General features: G+C 44.0%; 1 protein-coding gene across 2 annotated transcripts in view; it reads right to left on the bottom strand.

The window, feature by feature from the left end:
• The window catches only part of LOC119404190 (calcium-binding mitochondrial carrier protein SCaMC-1-B), an 84,083-nt gene that overhangs the window by 48,267 nt on the left and 16,914 nt on the right, over window positions 1-18,902 (bottom strand). For both annotated transcript variants that reach the window (XR_005186219.2, XM_037670768.2), the window contains exons 7-8: window positions 9,727-9,837; window positions 2,502-2,669 (exon numbers count right to left, since the gene is read on the bottom strand). Coding sequence is in view for 1 of the 2 variants with exons in the window: in XM_037670768.2 (XP_037526696.1) it covers window positions 2,502-2,669; window positions 9,727-9,837 (279 nt within the window). In the remaining variant the exon portion in view is untranslated. The remainder of the gene's footprint in view (window positions 1-2,501; window positions 2,670-9,726; window positions 9,838-18,902) is intronic.

Raw genomic sequence — 18,902 nt, 5'->3', positions numbered from 1 at the left:
TGAACATAACAAAGCCTGTGTTCATTTTCATGCTGAAGTTGGCTTGTTTTGTATCATATGAATTCATGAAGATACGAACATTTTGCATGCTCCTGAGCAATTCGTTTGATCAAGATTCTACTTCAAGTACTAAGTGATGCAATCGAGTGAAAGTGATGTTGCACATCTGCCGTCCAAGCAATGAGGTGTGCCGACTAACACTCCCACAGTTTAACCTTATCACCATGATCATCTCAGCCTATTTTTATGTCCACGCCAGGACAAAGACTTCTCCCAATGATTTCCAATTTACGCTGCCTTGCACGAACGAATTCAATTTTATGCCTGTAAATTTATTAATTTTTTTTCCTCTATTTTTCCCTTAAAGGGCCAGGCCTCTCAAACAAGCTTTCTCATATGTACAGAAGGGAGCGCGATCAAATTTTGTGAATATCGCAGCACTGTGCGCTGCGCAGATACTCTATTTCAAACAACAATTTTTGCACCCCTCTCCTGGTCCTCTTCGCCCATTAAGTGATGTAATGCTGCCTATTGTCAACGTTACGTAGCACTGATATCATTGATTGGTTCTCTGCACTACAAAACTGTGTCTTGGCTCTGTGGTGATGCAGTTTTGCCCACGTAGTTTTCGCACGTGTTGTGTATTTGTTTACCTCATCAGTGCCTTGTACGAGTGCCCAGTTATCTCTTCTTTACAAATTTTTGACCACAGGGTTGCTTACTGGCCTTTCGTTGTCTACTAGAATATTGGCTATATGTACCTGTTAATTCTCTGATCCACTGTCTTCCTGTCTCTTAATGTCATACCTATCACTTCCCATTTCATCACATACTGCGTAGTCCTTAATTTCTTGAGTTTCCTTGTTATCCTCCAAGATTCTGCCCCATATGTTATCACTGGAAAATGCAATGATTAAACACTTCTTGCTTTACGGACATTGGTAATCTGCCGGTCATGATTTAGGAATGCCTGCCACATGCGCTCCAGCCCATCTTATTCTTTGGTGAATTCCCTTTTCATAAGTAGGCTCATGAGACCAACACAGCATCAGCACTGTCATGGTGCAATATACAGACCCATTGCAGCCAAGCTATTCAAGGACGTGAGCACAGTTTGTAAAACTTAAGTGAGAATCAATTCGGAAATTGTGCAGGTGAGAGCCACTTGTCTACCTGTTCAGCTCTTGTGTTAACAAATGATATTGGTTGTTTAAATAGCATTTTGCGATGGATACTTCACAAGAGGGATGTTCATGCATTAATTTTGGCTCATGGTGCATCAGTGTCTGCATGGCACATTGCACTGCATTGGTTTTGTAATAGGAAATATATCCAGCCAAAAACGGACAAACACAGGGAACGATGAAGGAGACAGGAAAGCGGCTAGATGCATTTCCTTGATGCAATGCACTAACTAGTCCAACAACGAGTTCTAGCAGAACATCTTTCTCATACAGTGGGCCCTTTTAAATGTTCCTATTTTCATGGTGCTCAGGTACATGTCCTCATCGGTCACATATTTCCTTGATGCCATGCACCAACTAGCCCAACAATGAGTTCTACTAGTTTTGGAATAGCTTGATGCATTTCCAGTGCTTTCAAAGAAAAAAACATTTAGAAAGAGAAAACAGACAACAGGACAGGGAGGACACTAGTCTCCAAATCTTTAATTCGAAAGCACTGGAAATACACTGAGTATCACAAATCTGACTTGCCCAGCTTTCTATTAGTTTCGTAACTAATATGCATGGCAAGTGCTTTGACGTGCACAAGGGGCACCACTTCACGCTGACTGCAGACTGCATGAGCAATATGTCTGCTCTGCAGCATGATTGACATCCAACCCCCCCCCCCCCTCTCCCTCCCCACGCACAAAATAAACTCTTTTGCACATCAGTGATGTGATCTTGTACGCATTCCAAATAAGCACGGAGGTGTGGCGTTACATCCAGCCACACACGAATGGCCAATGTGAACCGCGACAGACGTCACGGCCCTGCATTGACCAATCGCGTGCGGCTGGATGTAATGCCACGCCTTCGTGCTTATTTTGGAACGCACACAAGATCGCACCACAGATACTTCCATTTACCGAAGACACCAGAATGGAGTGCCTAAAGCAGTGGCCGTGTGGTTGCCGTGCCCTGTTTACAATGAAATGAGGTGCCTGCACTTTTTTCGGTTTTTATATGAGGTGTCTCCTCCTATCTGCCTATAAAGCCAACCTTCCAAGTCAATAACATGCTGCTAGATGGGCATGCTACTGGAAAGTAGTGGCTGTGGAATGTTAATATCAGTTATCTCTTTATGAAATGGCAACCATTGTTCTTGTTAAGTTTCTGCTGACTACACTTCAGGTCACACACAATGACGAAAATTTTGCTTTCGAGTCTGGTTTTATGCGCTGTTACAATGCTTAGCTTCTGCATTTTTATATAGCTTAGCTTCTGCACATACTGTTAGTTCACAAGTTAACATGTCTAGCTGAAAAAGAAATGCACCTCATAGATGGCAAGGTCAATGCCAGCATAGGGAATGATGCCGAGGAGGTTTGGTAAGTAGCCCTTGTAGAAGCTCCGCAATCCCTCTTTCTGGTAGATTTGGCAGGCTGCATCTACTATTCCCTTGTACTGGCCAGTCTTGCGTAATGCCAAGCGGGTTTTCAGCACCTGCATTGCCATAACATATATGTACGGTATAATGACTGGCATTATATAACACTTCAGATGTGACTAAAAAAATGTAAAGTATGAAAAAAAAAGTGACAAAGCTTGAATGCAGGGGGAAGAAAAAAAAGAAAACAAGGTAAAATCATTCATCACTACGCTGTAACAACCCTTCAGCACCTGTTTCCAGATTCACTGAGAATAAAGTTAAGCACTTATTATACAGACACAAGCTAAGAACATTAAAATAGAGTTCTGCGTTACTTATTAGATTAGAAGGAATAAAATTACTGTGATTTGTATCTCCGAGTGCCATTTATAGCTGAGGTATATCTGGGACATTCTCTTACTTTAAGACTCGAAATAATATGAAGCAACAAATCTCATCAACTTTTCTAACTAGAATGTTTTTTTTTAAAAGAAGTTTACCAAAACAGAGATTCTAATGATTCTCTGAAAAAATAATCATAGAACAACTGTGCATGGTACTAAACCCATAGGTATTTCAGGTTTAGCTCGACACACAAACACACCCACTTTGCAGGAAGACCACAAAATATACAGTGGAGTTCCATTAAGATAGTTAAAGGGGCCCTGCAACACTTTTTCAGCATGGTCAGAAATCACTGCCAATTGGTAGTCGAGGCTCCTGAGAACACGCGAGCCAAACATTATAGCACAGCACGCGGCCCAGCATTCACACTAAATCTTCAAAGGCGGCTAGAAATCGTTCCCTCTTCTTTCTACAAATGATGCCATATACCCAAATAACCGCACCATATACCCAAATTCACGGCCATTGGCTAATTTGTGCATTGTGAGCTGCATAGTCACCGAGGCTGCCGTGGGAGGCTACCACGTGCCTGTGCGCGCACTCGTGATCACACTGAAAGTAAGCCGCGCGTTCGAAGAAAGAAAAAAAGAAAAAAAAGAGAAGTGCTTAAGGTCATGACGCACGCGTGACGTAACTTCTTTCCCCCATGCTGTCCCTCCCTGATTAGCTTCCAGTGCGCTCGTTGGGACGAGAGATAATAATAATATCTGGGGTTTAACGTCCCAAAACCACCATATGATTATGAGAGACGCCGTAGTGGAGGGCTCCGGAAATTTCGACCACCTGGGGTTCTTTAACGTGCACCTAAATCTAAGTACACGGGCCTCAAACATTTTCGCCTCCATCGAAAATGCAGCCGCCGCGGCCGGGATTCGATCCCGCGACCTTCGGGTCAGCAGTCGAGCGCCATAACCACTAGACCACCGTGGCGGGGCCGTTGGGACGAGAGAAGAGAGAAAGCAATTACAGCATGTGGCAAATCTCTGCAACTCCGCTCGTGCTTGACGGATTCTAAACATTTTTGCGGGGGTCGAGTCGCGAGGCAATAAACTCCTTGAATGAAGCCGTTGATGGTTACTTGGAAAAGTGTTTAAATTAAGAGAAGCAACCAATGTTCACTTGAATTTGTCGTCTCAGTCATCGCCGATGTCATTGCTAGGCGTACTGAACATCGTACCACGTGGGCGCATGCGCCCGTAGCTCCCTTCCCTTTGTCCTACTGCACCGTTCTGTCGAGTGTTTTGAATGTACGCAGCGGGAGGGATGTAACCCGCGGTCGGCTGTCTTCTGCACATGTCTTCGCCGCTGGCCAGGAATGCAGTCGAGACATCTCGGGCAATGGAAATGCCTGTGACCTGCGCAGCTGCAGGAGCCCTCGTGAGTGCTGCCCGCGACTGGAGGACATGTCGGCGCGAGCGACGCTCTCTCGCGCTGACGGCCACGTTGCCTTTGCGGTTCCGGGACTGACGTCAAGTCGTCGAGCCAGTGCAGTGGTGTGGACAAGCGGCTGTGTCGCGGTGCACGGACATTCTTTAGGGACATTTACGCCCCAGGTGTGGTCTTCTTTCGTAGAGCTTGTGTAGCTGTTTGTTTTAAGCTTTTTTTTGCCGGGATATGTGTTGATAGGGGGCTGTGGGGGTGCTATCACCCCCTGTAAAGCTGTTTGCGCCTCACGGCGCACGCGCGTCTCACGGATAGGCCGCAGCGGCCTATTGAGAAAGCAGTGGCGCTGTGCTCGCACGCGTTAGGGTTAGCGCGGTGGCGCCGGCAGCGCCACCTGCGGGAAAAGCTAGGCTGGCGGACAGGACGCAACAGGGAGTCTTTTGGGTTTGGTGGCGTGCGTGGATGGACGTCTCCCGCGGTGGGTCCGTGGGGGACGATACCGCGGCTCATTTCCCTCGGGCCCCTCGTGGTGAGTCGTGCATCGGCAATGCCGCATGCGCGGTGCATTATATGTCTTATGTTATCTTGAGTGCGTGTTATGTTTTCCGGGTATTCATTAGCATTGTATAATGTTATTTAGCAAGTGACTAGTTGTGTATTAGATTCGGCAGGCGAGCTCGCCGTATGTAAAAGAAGTGTTTAATAAACGTGTACGTGTTGGTTGCCCGGACGGCGTGAACTTTGTCCGTGTGTTCCGAGAGCAGCGATATCTCTGAGACCCCACAGGCTACACAAGAAAAGAAAAAGGGGGGGGGGGATTCTGCGGACATAAATAACCACGCCAACATCAACCATGACATCAGTACCTGCAAGGTCGACAAGACAGAAAAAATAATCTAAGAGGTATTCAAGGTTTCTCTGCTGGTTGATACGTAGAGACCAGATTTAAAAAACATTCTTATTCTGTTCCCTGCTTAATTATAAACCTTTTTGATGCATGATCATGATTTAAATGTTTATGAGAGATTCAGCACTGTTTTGATAGCACCCATATATGCATATCAAAACTGGTTGAAATTTCCTTTTAAGAAACCTTTTATTAAAACAATTTTTTACGAGCCCAGGGCCTGTAAAATAATCTTGTGCTATATAATTCTGTGTCACTCCTTTTGAGTTAGACCATAGTTAGGTGGATATGAAGTTCCATCATCTTACAACATACTGTGACCTTAATTTGGGCACTACAGACTTTGAATGTAATGAAGCTGGCGCAGTGCGAATATAATGTGGATCACACAGTGAATCAAGTGACAAGCACGAGTAGCCATAGGGGCTAGAGTACAGTTAAAGGGACCCTGAAACGGTTTTGACGATTATGTACGAACACATTGAGCCGGTAGAACAAGTCCTAAGGATCATTTACAGACCGATTTAAGCTCTGTGCGAAAACTGTGTAATTTATTACAAGGCTTTAAAGCTGCGAATCGCCACCGATCACAGCGACTCAGCCAAACGCGTTTTCAAACCGCCAACTTCCAGTGCGCGTCGTATTGGAAGCGCGACGTCACGCAGGCGGCTGATCTGATTGGATATGTCCAGTACACGTCACTGAACCTCCTGCGGGCAGCGAGCGTCGTCTGCCTGTGTTACAACGTACTCCGTGTTGACGTGAGCTGAGCGAGAGTGCTTATCTTGAGGTTTCTTTTCTTGGACATAATTAATTGCCCCAGCCTTGTTGTGTACCACGTATCTAGCAATTTCTAGCAATTGGTCACTTGTAAAGCTGCGACATCGTGCAATGTTCGTGAGGCATCTGGCGAGCGGAATCCCTTCAGCTCGTCGCTGCAATGAGCGTCGCGCTCTCGCTATCCGTTCAACGCCACGATCCACGTTTTTGTGGCTGTAACTTCACCCCTGAAGACACAACCACATTGCCCGAGTTTACGCTTATCGGTGATCGTTCTCGAATTATTTTTGTTTGTCCGCATGCTGTTGCAGACTGTCGCCGTACAGGAGAATAAAATAAGATCTGCTGGTAGTGTGGCGGCACCTGTCGGAGCAGATATCAACCACTCCGGAGCTTCGTCTTTGTTGGGCCTCCGAGATTACGCGCAACCCGCCGCGAAGCTCAAACCGTCGAGTGCGCTCATAAGAGCGCTGCGATCGCCGGTGATGTCAGGGTGTCTGTGAGTTGAGGGTGCAAGGCAGTGGTGAGGAGGAGGGTATAGATATAAATTCCGTAGCGGCCTTGGTACACAGTGCATCGCTTAATTTCTGGTGCGAATGATTTGGGGATGCTCCTGCCTAAACGCTGACAAAACTTTAAAAAACCGTTTCAGGGTCCCTTTAAACCTCGGTTAACGAAGTCTGTAAAGTTGGCAATTCAGTTCGTTATATTTAAAGTTCATTAAATTGAAATTCTACCTTCTATGTAAAGTACAGTCATGAAAGGCTTCCATTATTGCATGGGAAATGCTAGAAGAATGTTTGTATAATATGGCAGTACAAAACACTAATTTCAATGGCGTAAAAAAAAATCTATTTTTGTGAACCTGAGATCTGGCAATCACGACTTGATACTGCTCGGGCAAAGTTTCCTTCACAGCAGCCGTACATCACACATAGAAGGAAGAAGTGTAGGTCCTACGCACTGTGGTAATATGGGTTAAGCAAAGCTATCACGCCTATTCTGCCACCGTACTTTCCATCAAAACCTCAAGCGTTGTCCAGAGTGGTGCGACAACGATGCTATCATGTTCACTGAACCAAACCACTTGCTTTCCACTCGCTCATAAACACGCAACAGTGAAAACAGTCTCATGCCACAAAACCAAAAGAGCTGCGGTCTAAAATCACAAAGGCAAGGAGACAACCTGAATTATAGCACCTCTGTATACGGTGGCCACATTTAGTGCTTTGCAACATAATGTGCACATATTTCTGAAGAATTGAGCAAGTAACGGTACAGCATCGCGAATTTCAGTCGCTGCTATGCACTGGTTCAACAAGTCTTTTAAGTCACCTTTATAACTGAACACAAACAAGATTTTATAGAGCTTGTAGTGGTGCAGCTGGTGAGTGCAGGAACCTCAAAAAGATTCACCAGACTCCTTAACACTTGTTGCAGCAGTGCCCCCAACAAAAGAACTTTATTCGCGGTAAATACAGCGGTTCTGACTGCTTCTGATGGCAATTTATACTACTATATTCTTCATAGAGCCCAGAATAGTTTTTCCGAGTTTGGAATCATGGAGATGTGTGATATCCCGAAACAAGTGGTGACGTCATTTTGATTGCTGATTAAGATTGCTTGCAAGATACTAGCTATGATGGTGACATCCATTTCCTGAACAATTGCTTTGGCAAATGGAAATAACAGGTAGCAATTGGAAATAACAGGCACTTTTACTACAAATGAAAGTATTTCCTTAAGTGCGAAGCTGCAACAAGCTTTTTAACCGACTGATTTCTTTACAGCTGCTCTCAGTTACTTGCTGTACTGCTACCACCTCTATAAAATTATAAGGTGTTCTGTGATAAAGTTGACTTACACGACTCTGCAGAACCAATGTGTAGTGGTGACAAAAATTCACGATGATGTAGTGGGTCTTGCTCTATTCTTCTGACATATGCGCTCATGACGTTGCAATACAGAAAACACAGCACTATGAACAGAGATTCCACAATTCAGGTTGTCGCCTTGCGTTAATGCAATTTCAGACTGAAGCTCTGCTGTTTTTGTGGCATGTGGCATTCTTTGATGTTATGCATTCTTGAACTGAGTAGAGAGCAAGTGGCTCGGTTCGGTGAACATGACAACATCGCTGTTGAAACACCCTGGACAACCAACATCCGAGGCTTTCATGACAAGCGGCAGCAGGAGAATGAGGGCGATAGCTTCGCCTAAGTACATTGAACCTGTGTTTGTTTCAGCTACGTGTGCCCATATAGATGCTGTCAGAAGGACTTCACTGGCATGGCATTGCTGTGGTTGCCGAATCCCAGTTTCAACAAAATTAACTTTTAAAAATTTATTTAAATTAGTTCTTTTACATACTGCCGTATTATTCTAAGATCCTTGCAGCACTTTTTGCTTAAAAAGGAATTCTTTGCAACAACAGCTTGGCCAAAAAGATCGAATTTCACTTCAGCAATGCTTTGATATAGCAAAGTGAATTTTAAAGATTTCATTACATGTTACCACCATTATTCTCGGCCTGTTTTAGTCCACTGCAGGTAGAAGGCCTCTCCCAATGATCTCCATTTACCCTATCCTGTGCGAGCTGGTTACATTTTATCCCTGCGAACTTCTTAATTTCGGCTCTCCCTCGTAACTCTGCCTTCCTCGAGTGCGTTTCCCATGACTGTGATGGGAGATTCACAGTCATTATACATACTGAGGTTTAACTGTACATGTATTTGTAAACAGTCTTGAATGTCAGATCTCAAGGCCTAGGGTCTTCCATTCCTTCAGGGTGCCATGAATACCGTCATTGGACTTCAGTCACAACACTGCCTAGTGAAGTACTCACGGTTGAAATGCCATTGCGAATATGGCTTCCTTAATTTTTGTTTAATGTTCCTACAAAAGCCTGAATGATTAGATTTTCTTCACTGTTAATAGCATCACCACTGGACGTGTTTATCAAACTTTTTTTTGTTCCATACGATAATGAGGTAGGGAGCTGTTTTGGTTAATTTCCATGTCGATTTTAACCCTGCAATGCCCAACCACAATTACACATTGAGTAAAATCTTAATAAATGATTAACTTTTCTTTTTTCCCATAGAGAAAACATTTGCCAGAAAACAAAGAAACAAGAAAAATGTGAGTTAAAGTTAAATTAGTAATAGTAATTAAGTAGTCACCAGTCTTTTAAAATGTCGAAAGAAACTTCACTCAAGCAGGTCAACAGCATTACTATAGGCATTGTGTGAAGATTCCGGTGCTTAAATTAGCATGTTGAAGTGTCGAACTCAGTGTATCATACTATATGGTACATTGGGGATTAAAGGGATAAACATTGTAGCTATAGATGGCCAACCTAAATTGATACTACCACAGTTTTGTTTATCTGGCATTTATGTTGAAGTGAGTTTATCTGCATGGGGTACACTTTATACAACACTGAAAGCTAGTGCATATGCGTAAGCAAGACATACTAATTTCCTAAAATATGAGTGGCAAAACTTGGCATTCAATTATATATATATTGTAGAAATTGTAGTGACGAAATTGTAGAGATGTATGAACATGCAAGTACACATGCAAGTAAAACTGACAAAGTCGCACAAAAAAAAAAATGCATGTGGACAGAGCACTAGATGGCGCAGAATGCTCACCTCCATAGGGTAGATACTTGTTTGGGCGATGCTGCCAGCAAGGGAACCCGCAAAAAAACGTTCGAAGATACCCAAATCACGGTTCGAGTCACCCTTGATAAGTCGCTTTGCCTGCACATATCACCAGCAAGGAACCACTACTGTATGCATATGGGGCCTTAAGTGTGCCAACACTACAGGCTTTCCCATTCACTTCACTCCAAGTGCCAGCTAAACTTATCCAAACGCCACAAAAATAATCTGAGCTCGAAAATATTTAGTCTAAGGTACATGCCAAAGATTTACTCCTCGCGCCAACGTATTTAATCTATGTGCCAGTGCAAATAGGCTGTGTACCAGTGAGTTTAATCCAAGCATCAACGGTTTTAATTAAAGTGCTAGTCAATTTAATCCATACACCGAAAATAGCAAGATGGAGTGTGAAAATGGCATAACTATTAAAATACAGCTGGCAGAGCACAAAATATAATAATCGTAGGGTAGAAGACAGCACTGTTATTTGAAGCCACTGCTAATATCTTTTAATTGAATGACCGCCATAGTTTGTTTGACACTTATACGCATGTGCAGGGTGCTTATACTCTGCTAAGTACAAGTTCATATGACAAAATTTAGCATGGGCAGCAGCACTTATGGAGGAATGAAAGCAGGAGCACTTGTGCACTGTTTATTAGGTGCAAGGCCTTTTGTGGTGAACCTTAATTCAGTTTTTCCCATTACAGCTTCATAATAAACTAATCATCATTTCAGCAAGCAATGCCCCACAAGTTATTTGCTATATTTATATTAGTGCTTATGGTTTTATGGAAACGAAATTTCCAGAAAAAATTTAAGATCACGCCAACATCAGCAAGTGTCTAATAGTGATAAACAATATGTGGACATGCACACCCATATACAGGGTATCCTAGCTAAAAGCAGCCAAGCATTGAAAAACGATGGAGGGTGCTATTGGGCTGAAACGAACTCTGTGGTGGTAGGGATCACGCAACCTAGTCTGAAGTATTTTTTTGTTTGCAAAGTCAATTAAATAGTGTAAGCTAATTGCCCAACTTTCTAAATGTTAGTTTTAGCAAGAAACTATCAATACAGAGGTTGTAGATCACATTTAAAATCAGCCAACTTAAGTGTTAACTACCATTTATGCAGCTTCTTGTATTTGCCCTTAAGGAAAGCCCGTGAAATACAAAAACAACTGCATGATAGCACCACTAATTCAGCACCTCCTGCTGAACGATCTCTGCAGTGCTGTCCGGGATCTACTTCGCGTTCGCGGTGGCCACAAGGTTCACGTTTGCGGTGACCACAAAGCCAGCAGCTATCACTAGTATAATATAATTGTTGGGGTTTAAGGTCCCAAAACCCCGATTTGATAATAAGAGACACCGTAGTGGAAGGCTCCGAAAATTTTGACCATCTGGTGTTCTTTAACGTGCACCTAAATCTAAGTACACGGGCCTAAAGCATTTTCGCCTCCATCGAAAATGCAGCTATGACTGGCAAGGTGTGATTGCAAATGAAGTGCGTTTTCCAGTGACAATTCCATTTTCAATTATTAAACAGTTCCGCTGTCAGCATTCGCTCAAGTCCAAGTTCTTTTTTTGTTTGTTTGTTTTTGTGTTTGGGCTTCAGTCCACAAGTGGAGTGAATGATATGTTTATGCCACGTGACGCGACATTGACGCGTAACACACTTTCATCACCGCTGATCATTCTGCGCGCCTGATTGTGACATGGTGTCCGAGTGAGCCTCGAAAAAAGGTATGCAAACAACAAAGGGACCTACTGACACAATGGCATGTGTTCATTTTGTCTTTCTGATGCGCTTTACAAATGAGCAATAGGCAAATGTGGTAGTACTTGTTTTGAAGGTGAGCTCTAATAGGAGAAAGACCTCAAAGTTATACCAGCTTTGGTGCTGTAGAGGGAGACCAAATGCATCCACTATAATGAAGCCTTATCAGACGCTAAGGCAGACGGGGACATTCAAGAAAACAAGGCAGAGCACTTCAACTATAAGTGAGGTCGTGGAGACAGATATACTGGCGTTCATGGTTGCAGACTCTCATGTTAGTGTACATAAGTGCTGTTGTAGAGGTGTCAAAATCAACTGTCCAGAGGATCATGAATAAGGCAAAGCTTCATACACATCATACACATCATCTTCAACTCCGCCAAAAGCCACAGGAGAATGATTTCCAAAGCTGAATGGACTTCAGCAAATGGCTTTTGATAAATTGCGATGATGAGCTAGGCTTCCGCAACAATTTCCTGCGGATGGACAAAGCAAACTTTTCCAGAAATGCACAGGTCAATATCCATAATGGCCATTGTTGGAGTGAGAACAACATGCACTGGTTGGAATAATCCCGTTACCAGTACCAATGGTCATTGAATGTCTGGTGCGGAATTTTTGACGGCAGGATTATTGGTCCCTTCCTCTATGAGTGCTCGCTCGATGAACAGCAGTATCTAGACAGAATTTTAAATGGTCAAGTGGACAGTTTTTGCAAAGACCTTTCCCTAAAGAGTTATGAGGGCACTTGGTTCCAGAATGATAGTGTGCTCCTTCCACAGCAGTAGTCAAACTCAAGACTTGCTTGAGATGGCCTTCCAAGAAAACTAGGAAGGGCAGCACAGACCATTATCATGGCCTGCAAGGTCACCGGACATGACCATACTCGACTTCTTTTCGTGGGAATACATCACAGACGTGTATATCGAACCTAGACCACCATACCAGACACGCTAAAAAGTAGAATTGCATAAGTTTGCAGCGACATTCCCAAAGACATCATCAGGTCTACAGCGGCAGAAGTTTTGAAATGGTGTCATTGCTGTATAGCTTCAGAAGGAGAATTGTTAGAGCACGTCCTGCAATGTGGAAAGACTAAAGTAAGGCACCTGTCAAGACTCATTTGGAAGAACATATACACGCACAGCGTATGTCCTTCATGTGTTACCGATTCCTTTGTGAACTTGTTGCCCCAGGACAGCAGCGAGCCTGAAGAGCCAGATGCTCTTGCACTTTTGAATTTTAACACGAAAGTGTTTTATGCCGGGGTCCACCAAGTACATCCGTCACGGATATGACGTTGATAAAATGGACGCCAATGGGTGAGAAAGAAAAAAAACCAAGAAAAAGATACCCCGCTGAGAATCGAACCCACGACGTTGCGGCCGCGACGGCAAGCGCCCGGTGCCCTACCAACTAAGCTAACTCGGAAGATGCGAGACACTGTGCGAACGCGCCTTATATCTTTCACACATTCTCTTTCGCGGCGGGTGGAGCGGGGCGGTGCCGCCGTCTATGAGATGTGAAAAGAAGTAATGCTTCACGATCGACACTTACTAGCGCGTACTCCGAGATTGCACGCGATATCGGAGGTCATGGTTACAGCGTCTCGATACCAGAGAGGTAGACTGGCCGCGCTGGCGTCGCCGAGGCAGCCTTGACGCAGTTACGTTTTGTTTTTGGCTAATTACCATAATGCATGGTTTGCTTTATGTTTTACTTCACCTTACATTTTGTAGCCTAATGTCCTGGCTGCTACCTCTTCAATCGGGAAATAATGTGATATTCTATTCTATGCACTCACAATTTGAGTCCGGCCCCCATGAAGCTTTTTTGCATGAGAAACACATGCAGTCATCTCGCCCAAGTGGTGCTGTCATAAGCACTTCCTGCACCTGCTTCTTATGCCCATGACTGTGCACTTAGATGACACGGTCACATGCGTTTTACGTGCGGTACATTTTCACACGCAAAAAGCTTCCATGTGGGCCAGGCTTTGCTTCCTACAGAAGCGGTGGCTGCTTGCATTTCATGATGCGTCAGCAGTTGCTGGCACATTCCTTGCGGTCACCACAGATGCCAAACCTGTCCCTGACAGTGCTGCAGAGACAAGAGGATGTTTCCTAATTGGTCATCTGGGGGTGCTGAAATAGTAGCGCTATCACGTGGTTGTTTTTTTGTATTTTGCGGGCTTTTTTCAAGGGCAAGTACAAGGAGCTCCATCAATGGTACTTCGATGCAAACACTTCAGCCTTCTCGATCGCTAGCCTGCCTTTGCTTCTCAGTGAACATCTCAACCATGCCGCAAGGAAAGGAATGTCTGTGCATGTAACAATGGGCACTTTAAACTATCCTAGAATCCCGACTGCGAAGTCGCGAAGTGCCTACTACGCCATAATTCATCTTTTTGCGAACTGGCAAAGTATCCACTACCCATCCGTAAGGCAGCATTTGCACCTGCACAGCTACACACTTCGTCGATGCTGTTACTGATGACTATTAATTATGTGTAAAAGCTTTGTAATGAGTTGGCCTTTAAACCATCCACTCGCTGTGCAATCGACATGGTGTGACGGCGGGTGTGATTCTACCTTTCTGCCACGCAACGACTTCTCGCACTACATGCCATTAGTATAGGATTTTTTCCCAAAACAGTTTCAAGCACTGGCGTGGCTCTGTGGTAGAACGCCTGCTTGCCACACAGATGGACTGGGTTCGATTCCGCCTCGGACCCATGATTTTTATTATTTGCAGCCATAGCGATTTTTTGCTCACGGACTACGTCAATTTTTTTTCACTCACAACTAATGAGGCCAATGTCAACACAGACACCGAAATTTCTGTGAAACGAGCTCTTTAACACTATTGTGTTAACAATATTAATGAGAACTAACAGACAATAATGCCAAAGAAAGTATAGGGGATGTTATGTGCAATAATTGGGATATAAATGTGAAGAAAGTAAACTGCACGAAAAGATAACTTGCCGCCGGCAGGGACCAAACCTGCGACCTTCGAATAATGTGTCTGATGCTCTACTATTGAGCTACGGCGGCGAACTGGCGAAGCTCAGTGGTAGAGCATCGGACACGTTATTCAAAGGTTGCAGGTTCGGTCCCTGCCGGCGGCAAGTTATCTTTTCGTGCACTTTACTTTCTTCACATTTATATGCCAATTATTACACATAACATCCCCTATACTTTCCTTGGCATTATTGTCTGTTAGTTCTCATTAATATTGTGTCTAACAAAGAAAAACAAGCCCTTAAAAGTAATCTTTCCTTTATTGTGTTAACAGACACACATAAACACGCAACATTTCTGCTGTAAGGTGCTTCATGCACGACAGAGCAGACTGTTTGCTGGCCTAGTTGGTACTTACTTAAGGACATAATTTAGCCTCAAAGTAAAAACACACACCAAGGGTGTGTGTTCTTACTTTGCAGCTAAATTATGTCCTTAAAGGGACACTAAAGGCAAATAACAATTTATGTCAGAGTGAAAGCTCAATGTATGACAACTTCTAAAACGGCAATATTATCAACAGCAGTGCCCTACTTACCGAGAAATTAAGCTAAATGTATCACATGATGAGTGCCACGAGTGGGACATTTTCGAAGTGATCCCGATGACGTATGAGAGTCCGCTTACAATAAATCACTAGTAATCAAACTAGCAGCAATAAAAAAAGAACCTTCCGTGCATCAAAAGACGTAATAAAATGCTGTTTGTTCGTTTCCGTTTGATTCATGGAAAAAAGAACCTCTGTGGTGTTGCCATGGGGAATGGGGCACGTGGTTCAAAGGTTCCGTTTTCGCCGAAATGCGCTTCGCCCGGCGCCCCGCTTCGCTCACACGGTCACGTGTCAGTGGTAGTTTCGGGATCGCGTATCTCGCCGCGTGTGTTTTGCGCGCTCGTGAAAGTCGCTCTGACAGAAAGTTCGACAAAATGCCGCATGCAACGACGCCGGCACTACGAGCCCTCAGCAGCATACCGCGTTCATCAGGGCTCAAGTCGCTGAATTGGAGCCCAGCGTCGCGAGCCAATGTCTCGTCGTCAAGTTCTCCATCCACATCCATTGCGGCGACTGCGGCAAGCTTCGATGCCTTCGATGGCCGTTGTTGCTGCTGTGGGTCCTGCTACTTTCGCTCTGCTGCTACTAGTGTCCGCGGCAGCGCAGTAAAGGCGGGCAACGTTGGGCACGGCAGCAGTGACGTGTGAAAGTCTGATTTCAGGCGGGTGAGTTTAAGTGCACTAACGCGATGCGGACCACTAAAACGTGATTTTATTTCAAAATAACCACTTCCTTGGCATAAAAGTAGCACTACGAGGTTTCTGGACCGCTGTTTCAACAATCAACGTCTACTTAATATTTGCCTTTAGTGTCCCTTTAAACGACAGAGTAGCAATACATAGAGTATTGCCAACGTGGTAAAGCAGAAAACAAAATAGTCCACGAGATTGTTATAACAGTAGATTTGTGACTCAGAGGTGACAAATGTAAAAAGTCGGCTAACAGGTTCAACAAGATGCACAACAGTAGTTCATAAGTATCACTCATATATTTGATCAAATGAACTGCAATTAAATACCAGCAGTTAAACCTGCTGCTTGAAGGCCAAACTTTAATACATACATGTAGCATACAGAAGCACCTTTTGATTGTGTTTTAACAATCACAGGCCACAAGTTTTGGGCCTGCCTAACCTTCCCGTCTAAACACGTCACCATCCCAGGTTCCTCTTTTGACAAAATAACTGCCACGATAATTGAATCTGGTTCCAAATTGCACCACAAAAAAGAGGTTTGCACATATTTTCTTATTCACAAATTTCAAAGTGTAGCTTCTGGTATCAATGAAAATCAGGGCAATTTTACATTTTTGTCAGCGCAATACAATATTCACTCTTGGCAGTCCTCTGCTTGTCGGTCCATTTGCTGTGGATCGAACCTCTTATGCCATCTGCCACAGATATTGTGTAATAACAATGAGCGTGTGCAGGTTTTAGCACTTATGATTGCTTTGGTGCTGATATTTCATTCTAGTTCATTTTATCAAAGATGAGCGATACTTACAAATTACTGTTGAACATTTTGTTCAACCTTTGGATGCACTTTTCCATTTTTGCTTTGTTATGTTTGTCCCCTCCGAGTCATAAATCTGCTGTTGTTACAGTAGCTCTGCAGATTATCGTCATTTTATTTTTTGCTTTACCACATTTGCAATAGGTATTGCTGCTCTGTTATGCATACAAGCCCCTTACAGCAGAAATGCTGTGCGGACAGTGAAGTTGTGTCCATGCAGCCAGTTGCCCTTCGGCTGCCCTGTCAAAGTTCCTGGAACACCAGTTGTTGGTTTTGTCCAAGTAGAAGCAGCACACACGTGGTCTCTTGTACTGCAGCCACAGCTTATGGCTGCACTTGTTGCACGGCTGCGATCGCCGGGTTTATGCATCACCAGCTTCACTTGAGTAGCTGCAGGCATCCAACAGGCGATCAAAAGTGTTTGTACCAATTGTCATACCAGGTATCTCCTTCTCCCTGACTTGCTTCGTTTGTCTCAGCATAAATGTAGAGCTGTCGTCTACAGTACATTTTAGAGTAGTAACGATGTAATCTGAAAACTTCTTTTCTGAACTATCCCTTCGCTTTGACGTTTCTCTGTTGGTGGTGGCAATAGACCTTGCAGTTTTGACACTGCTGCTTTGTTTTTCACCACGGTTCCTCTGGATCTTTGAAATGAGGTCCTCGCTTGCAGCCAGCCATTAATCAGTCACTAATTAGTGATGCACAAAAGGGAAAGGACCTGGTCAATTTCTCAAAGGTGTGACAAACAAAACTCGCTTCCCATCTGGAAATGTTCTCCTCTAAATACGTGCATGCTAGTTGCAAACACGCTTTGGCAACGCATTGTGGTCTGTTACATGAATTAGTGCATCACCTTTGTTGTTTTTATGGAAACATACTGCGCATGAAAGTAAGTAAATGTATATTTAGTTATGTTAAGGTGTTATTCTTTGATCTGAAGAACAGGTGAATATTGACTGTAAGTCGCCCTCGCACTCTTCAGATCCAGCAGACAGTGAATATCTGCTGAATGCAATCAACAGTGTACATGATGAGCTGAACTTCTGCAACAGTGATAAAGCGTAAACTCACTCAGTCCTTCAGTCAAACTGTTACCATGTGCTCTCCAGTGTATACACTTGGTGTCCAAATATGTAAATTAACCACACTGCTTTTTCAAATCCTTACGTTTAACACCAAAACGTTCAGTGATAATACCACGGTAATTTAATTGATAAGTGTTAGCAGTGCAAACAAAAAATTAAGGAGCTCTTCCCCAATCGGGGAAATGGGAGGCAAGCGAAGCTTGGCTTGGGCGTGCGTAACGTACTGCTTTTCTTTCTTTATGGGTAGCGACCGTCCCTGGAACGCTGTTTTCGGGCTGAATTGGCATAGCGTCTCATGTTCTTTCAAGCATTCGTCAGCCTGTGGAATGGCCCAACGAAAAGACCATCATGTGATCAAGGGAACGCGGGTTAAAAATGAAATTTTCTTGAAATGTGCAATTCCTGATATCGACCCTACGTGTTGTTCAGCAGATCGCTTTTAGCCCGCCAACACAAAATATTTCAATGAAGCCCCCATAGCAAGTGTATTGCTTCCAAACTGTTTTTTGCATTGCCGGTAGAATGCATTAGTATACTTCAGTTCAGTCTACTTTGGGCAAGCATGGGCGTGTGGCCTATTGTTCAAGGCACTCGCTATGACGAACAGAGACCGACAGCATGGCTGCCTTCTTCCTTTCAATGACATTATTCTGTCTTTCCAAGCTCCCGGATGCTTTTTCTTCTTGTGTCATTTATGCCCCGAGCCTGATGGCTGCGTCTCTTCAATTGCATGTCACGTATGTGCACTTTCTCCTTGAGGCTTGTCGTCCAGATGGCCGAGATAATGACTTGAACGGCTGATACCAATTTCCACGTGTCGTCTTTAACAGTATTGGAGTGTTTGCTCTCTCGTCGATTTTTTCCTTCGTTTGGGCCCTTTGTCTTCGTGACACACATTTGACGCCTTTTTCGGAGCGGCGTCCGATCTTTCGTGATCTCCAGTAACATAATAGCTGGAAATGCCTTCAGGGGGGCTCCCACTACTGACAGACATCAGTGTGCCAAGTTCTACGTCGTTATTTTTGGTACAATTGTTCGAACTTTTTTCAGACAGTCAATCAGAGCTTGCATCTCTTTTTCATCTTCTGTGCCACTTATTCCGAAAGTTACATTACTTAGGTTGTATTGCGAGTTGGCAGTGGAATTCCTCACTGACAGTTTTGTCTCTGTTGCTGTCGAAGGGCATTCTCTCGCCCTGTGAGAAAGTCAA

This window comes from Rhipicephalus sanguineus, chromosome 1 (genome assembly GCF_013339695.2).
Source record: "Rhipicephalus sanguineus isolate Rsan-2018 chromosome 1, BIME_Rsan_1.4, whole genome shotgun sequence".
Classification (NCBI taxonomy): domain Eukaryota; kingdom Metazoa; phylum Arthropoda; class Arachnida; order Ixodida; family Ixodidae; genus Rhipicephalus; species Rhipicephalus sanguineus.
Note: the sequence above shows the minus strand (reverse complement) of the source record. Positions and strands in the feature narration are given on the sequence as shown.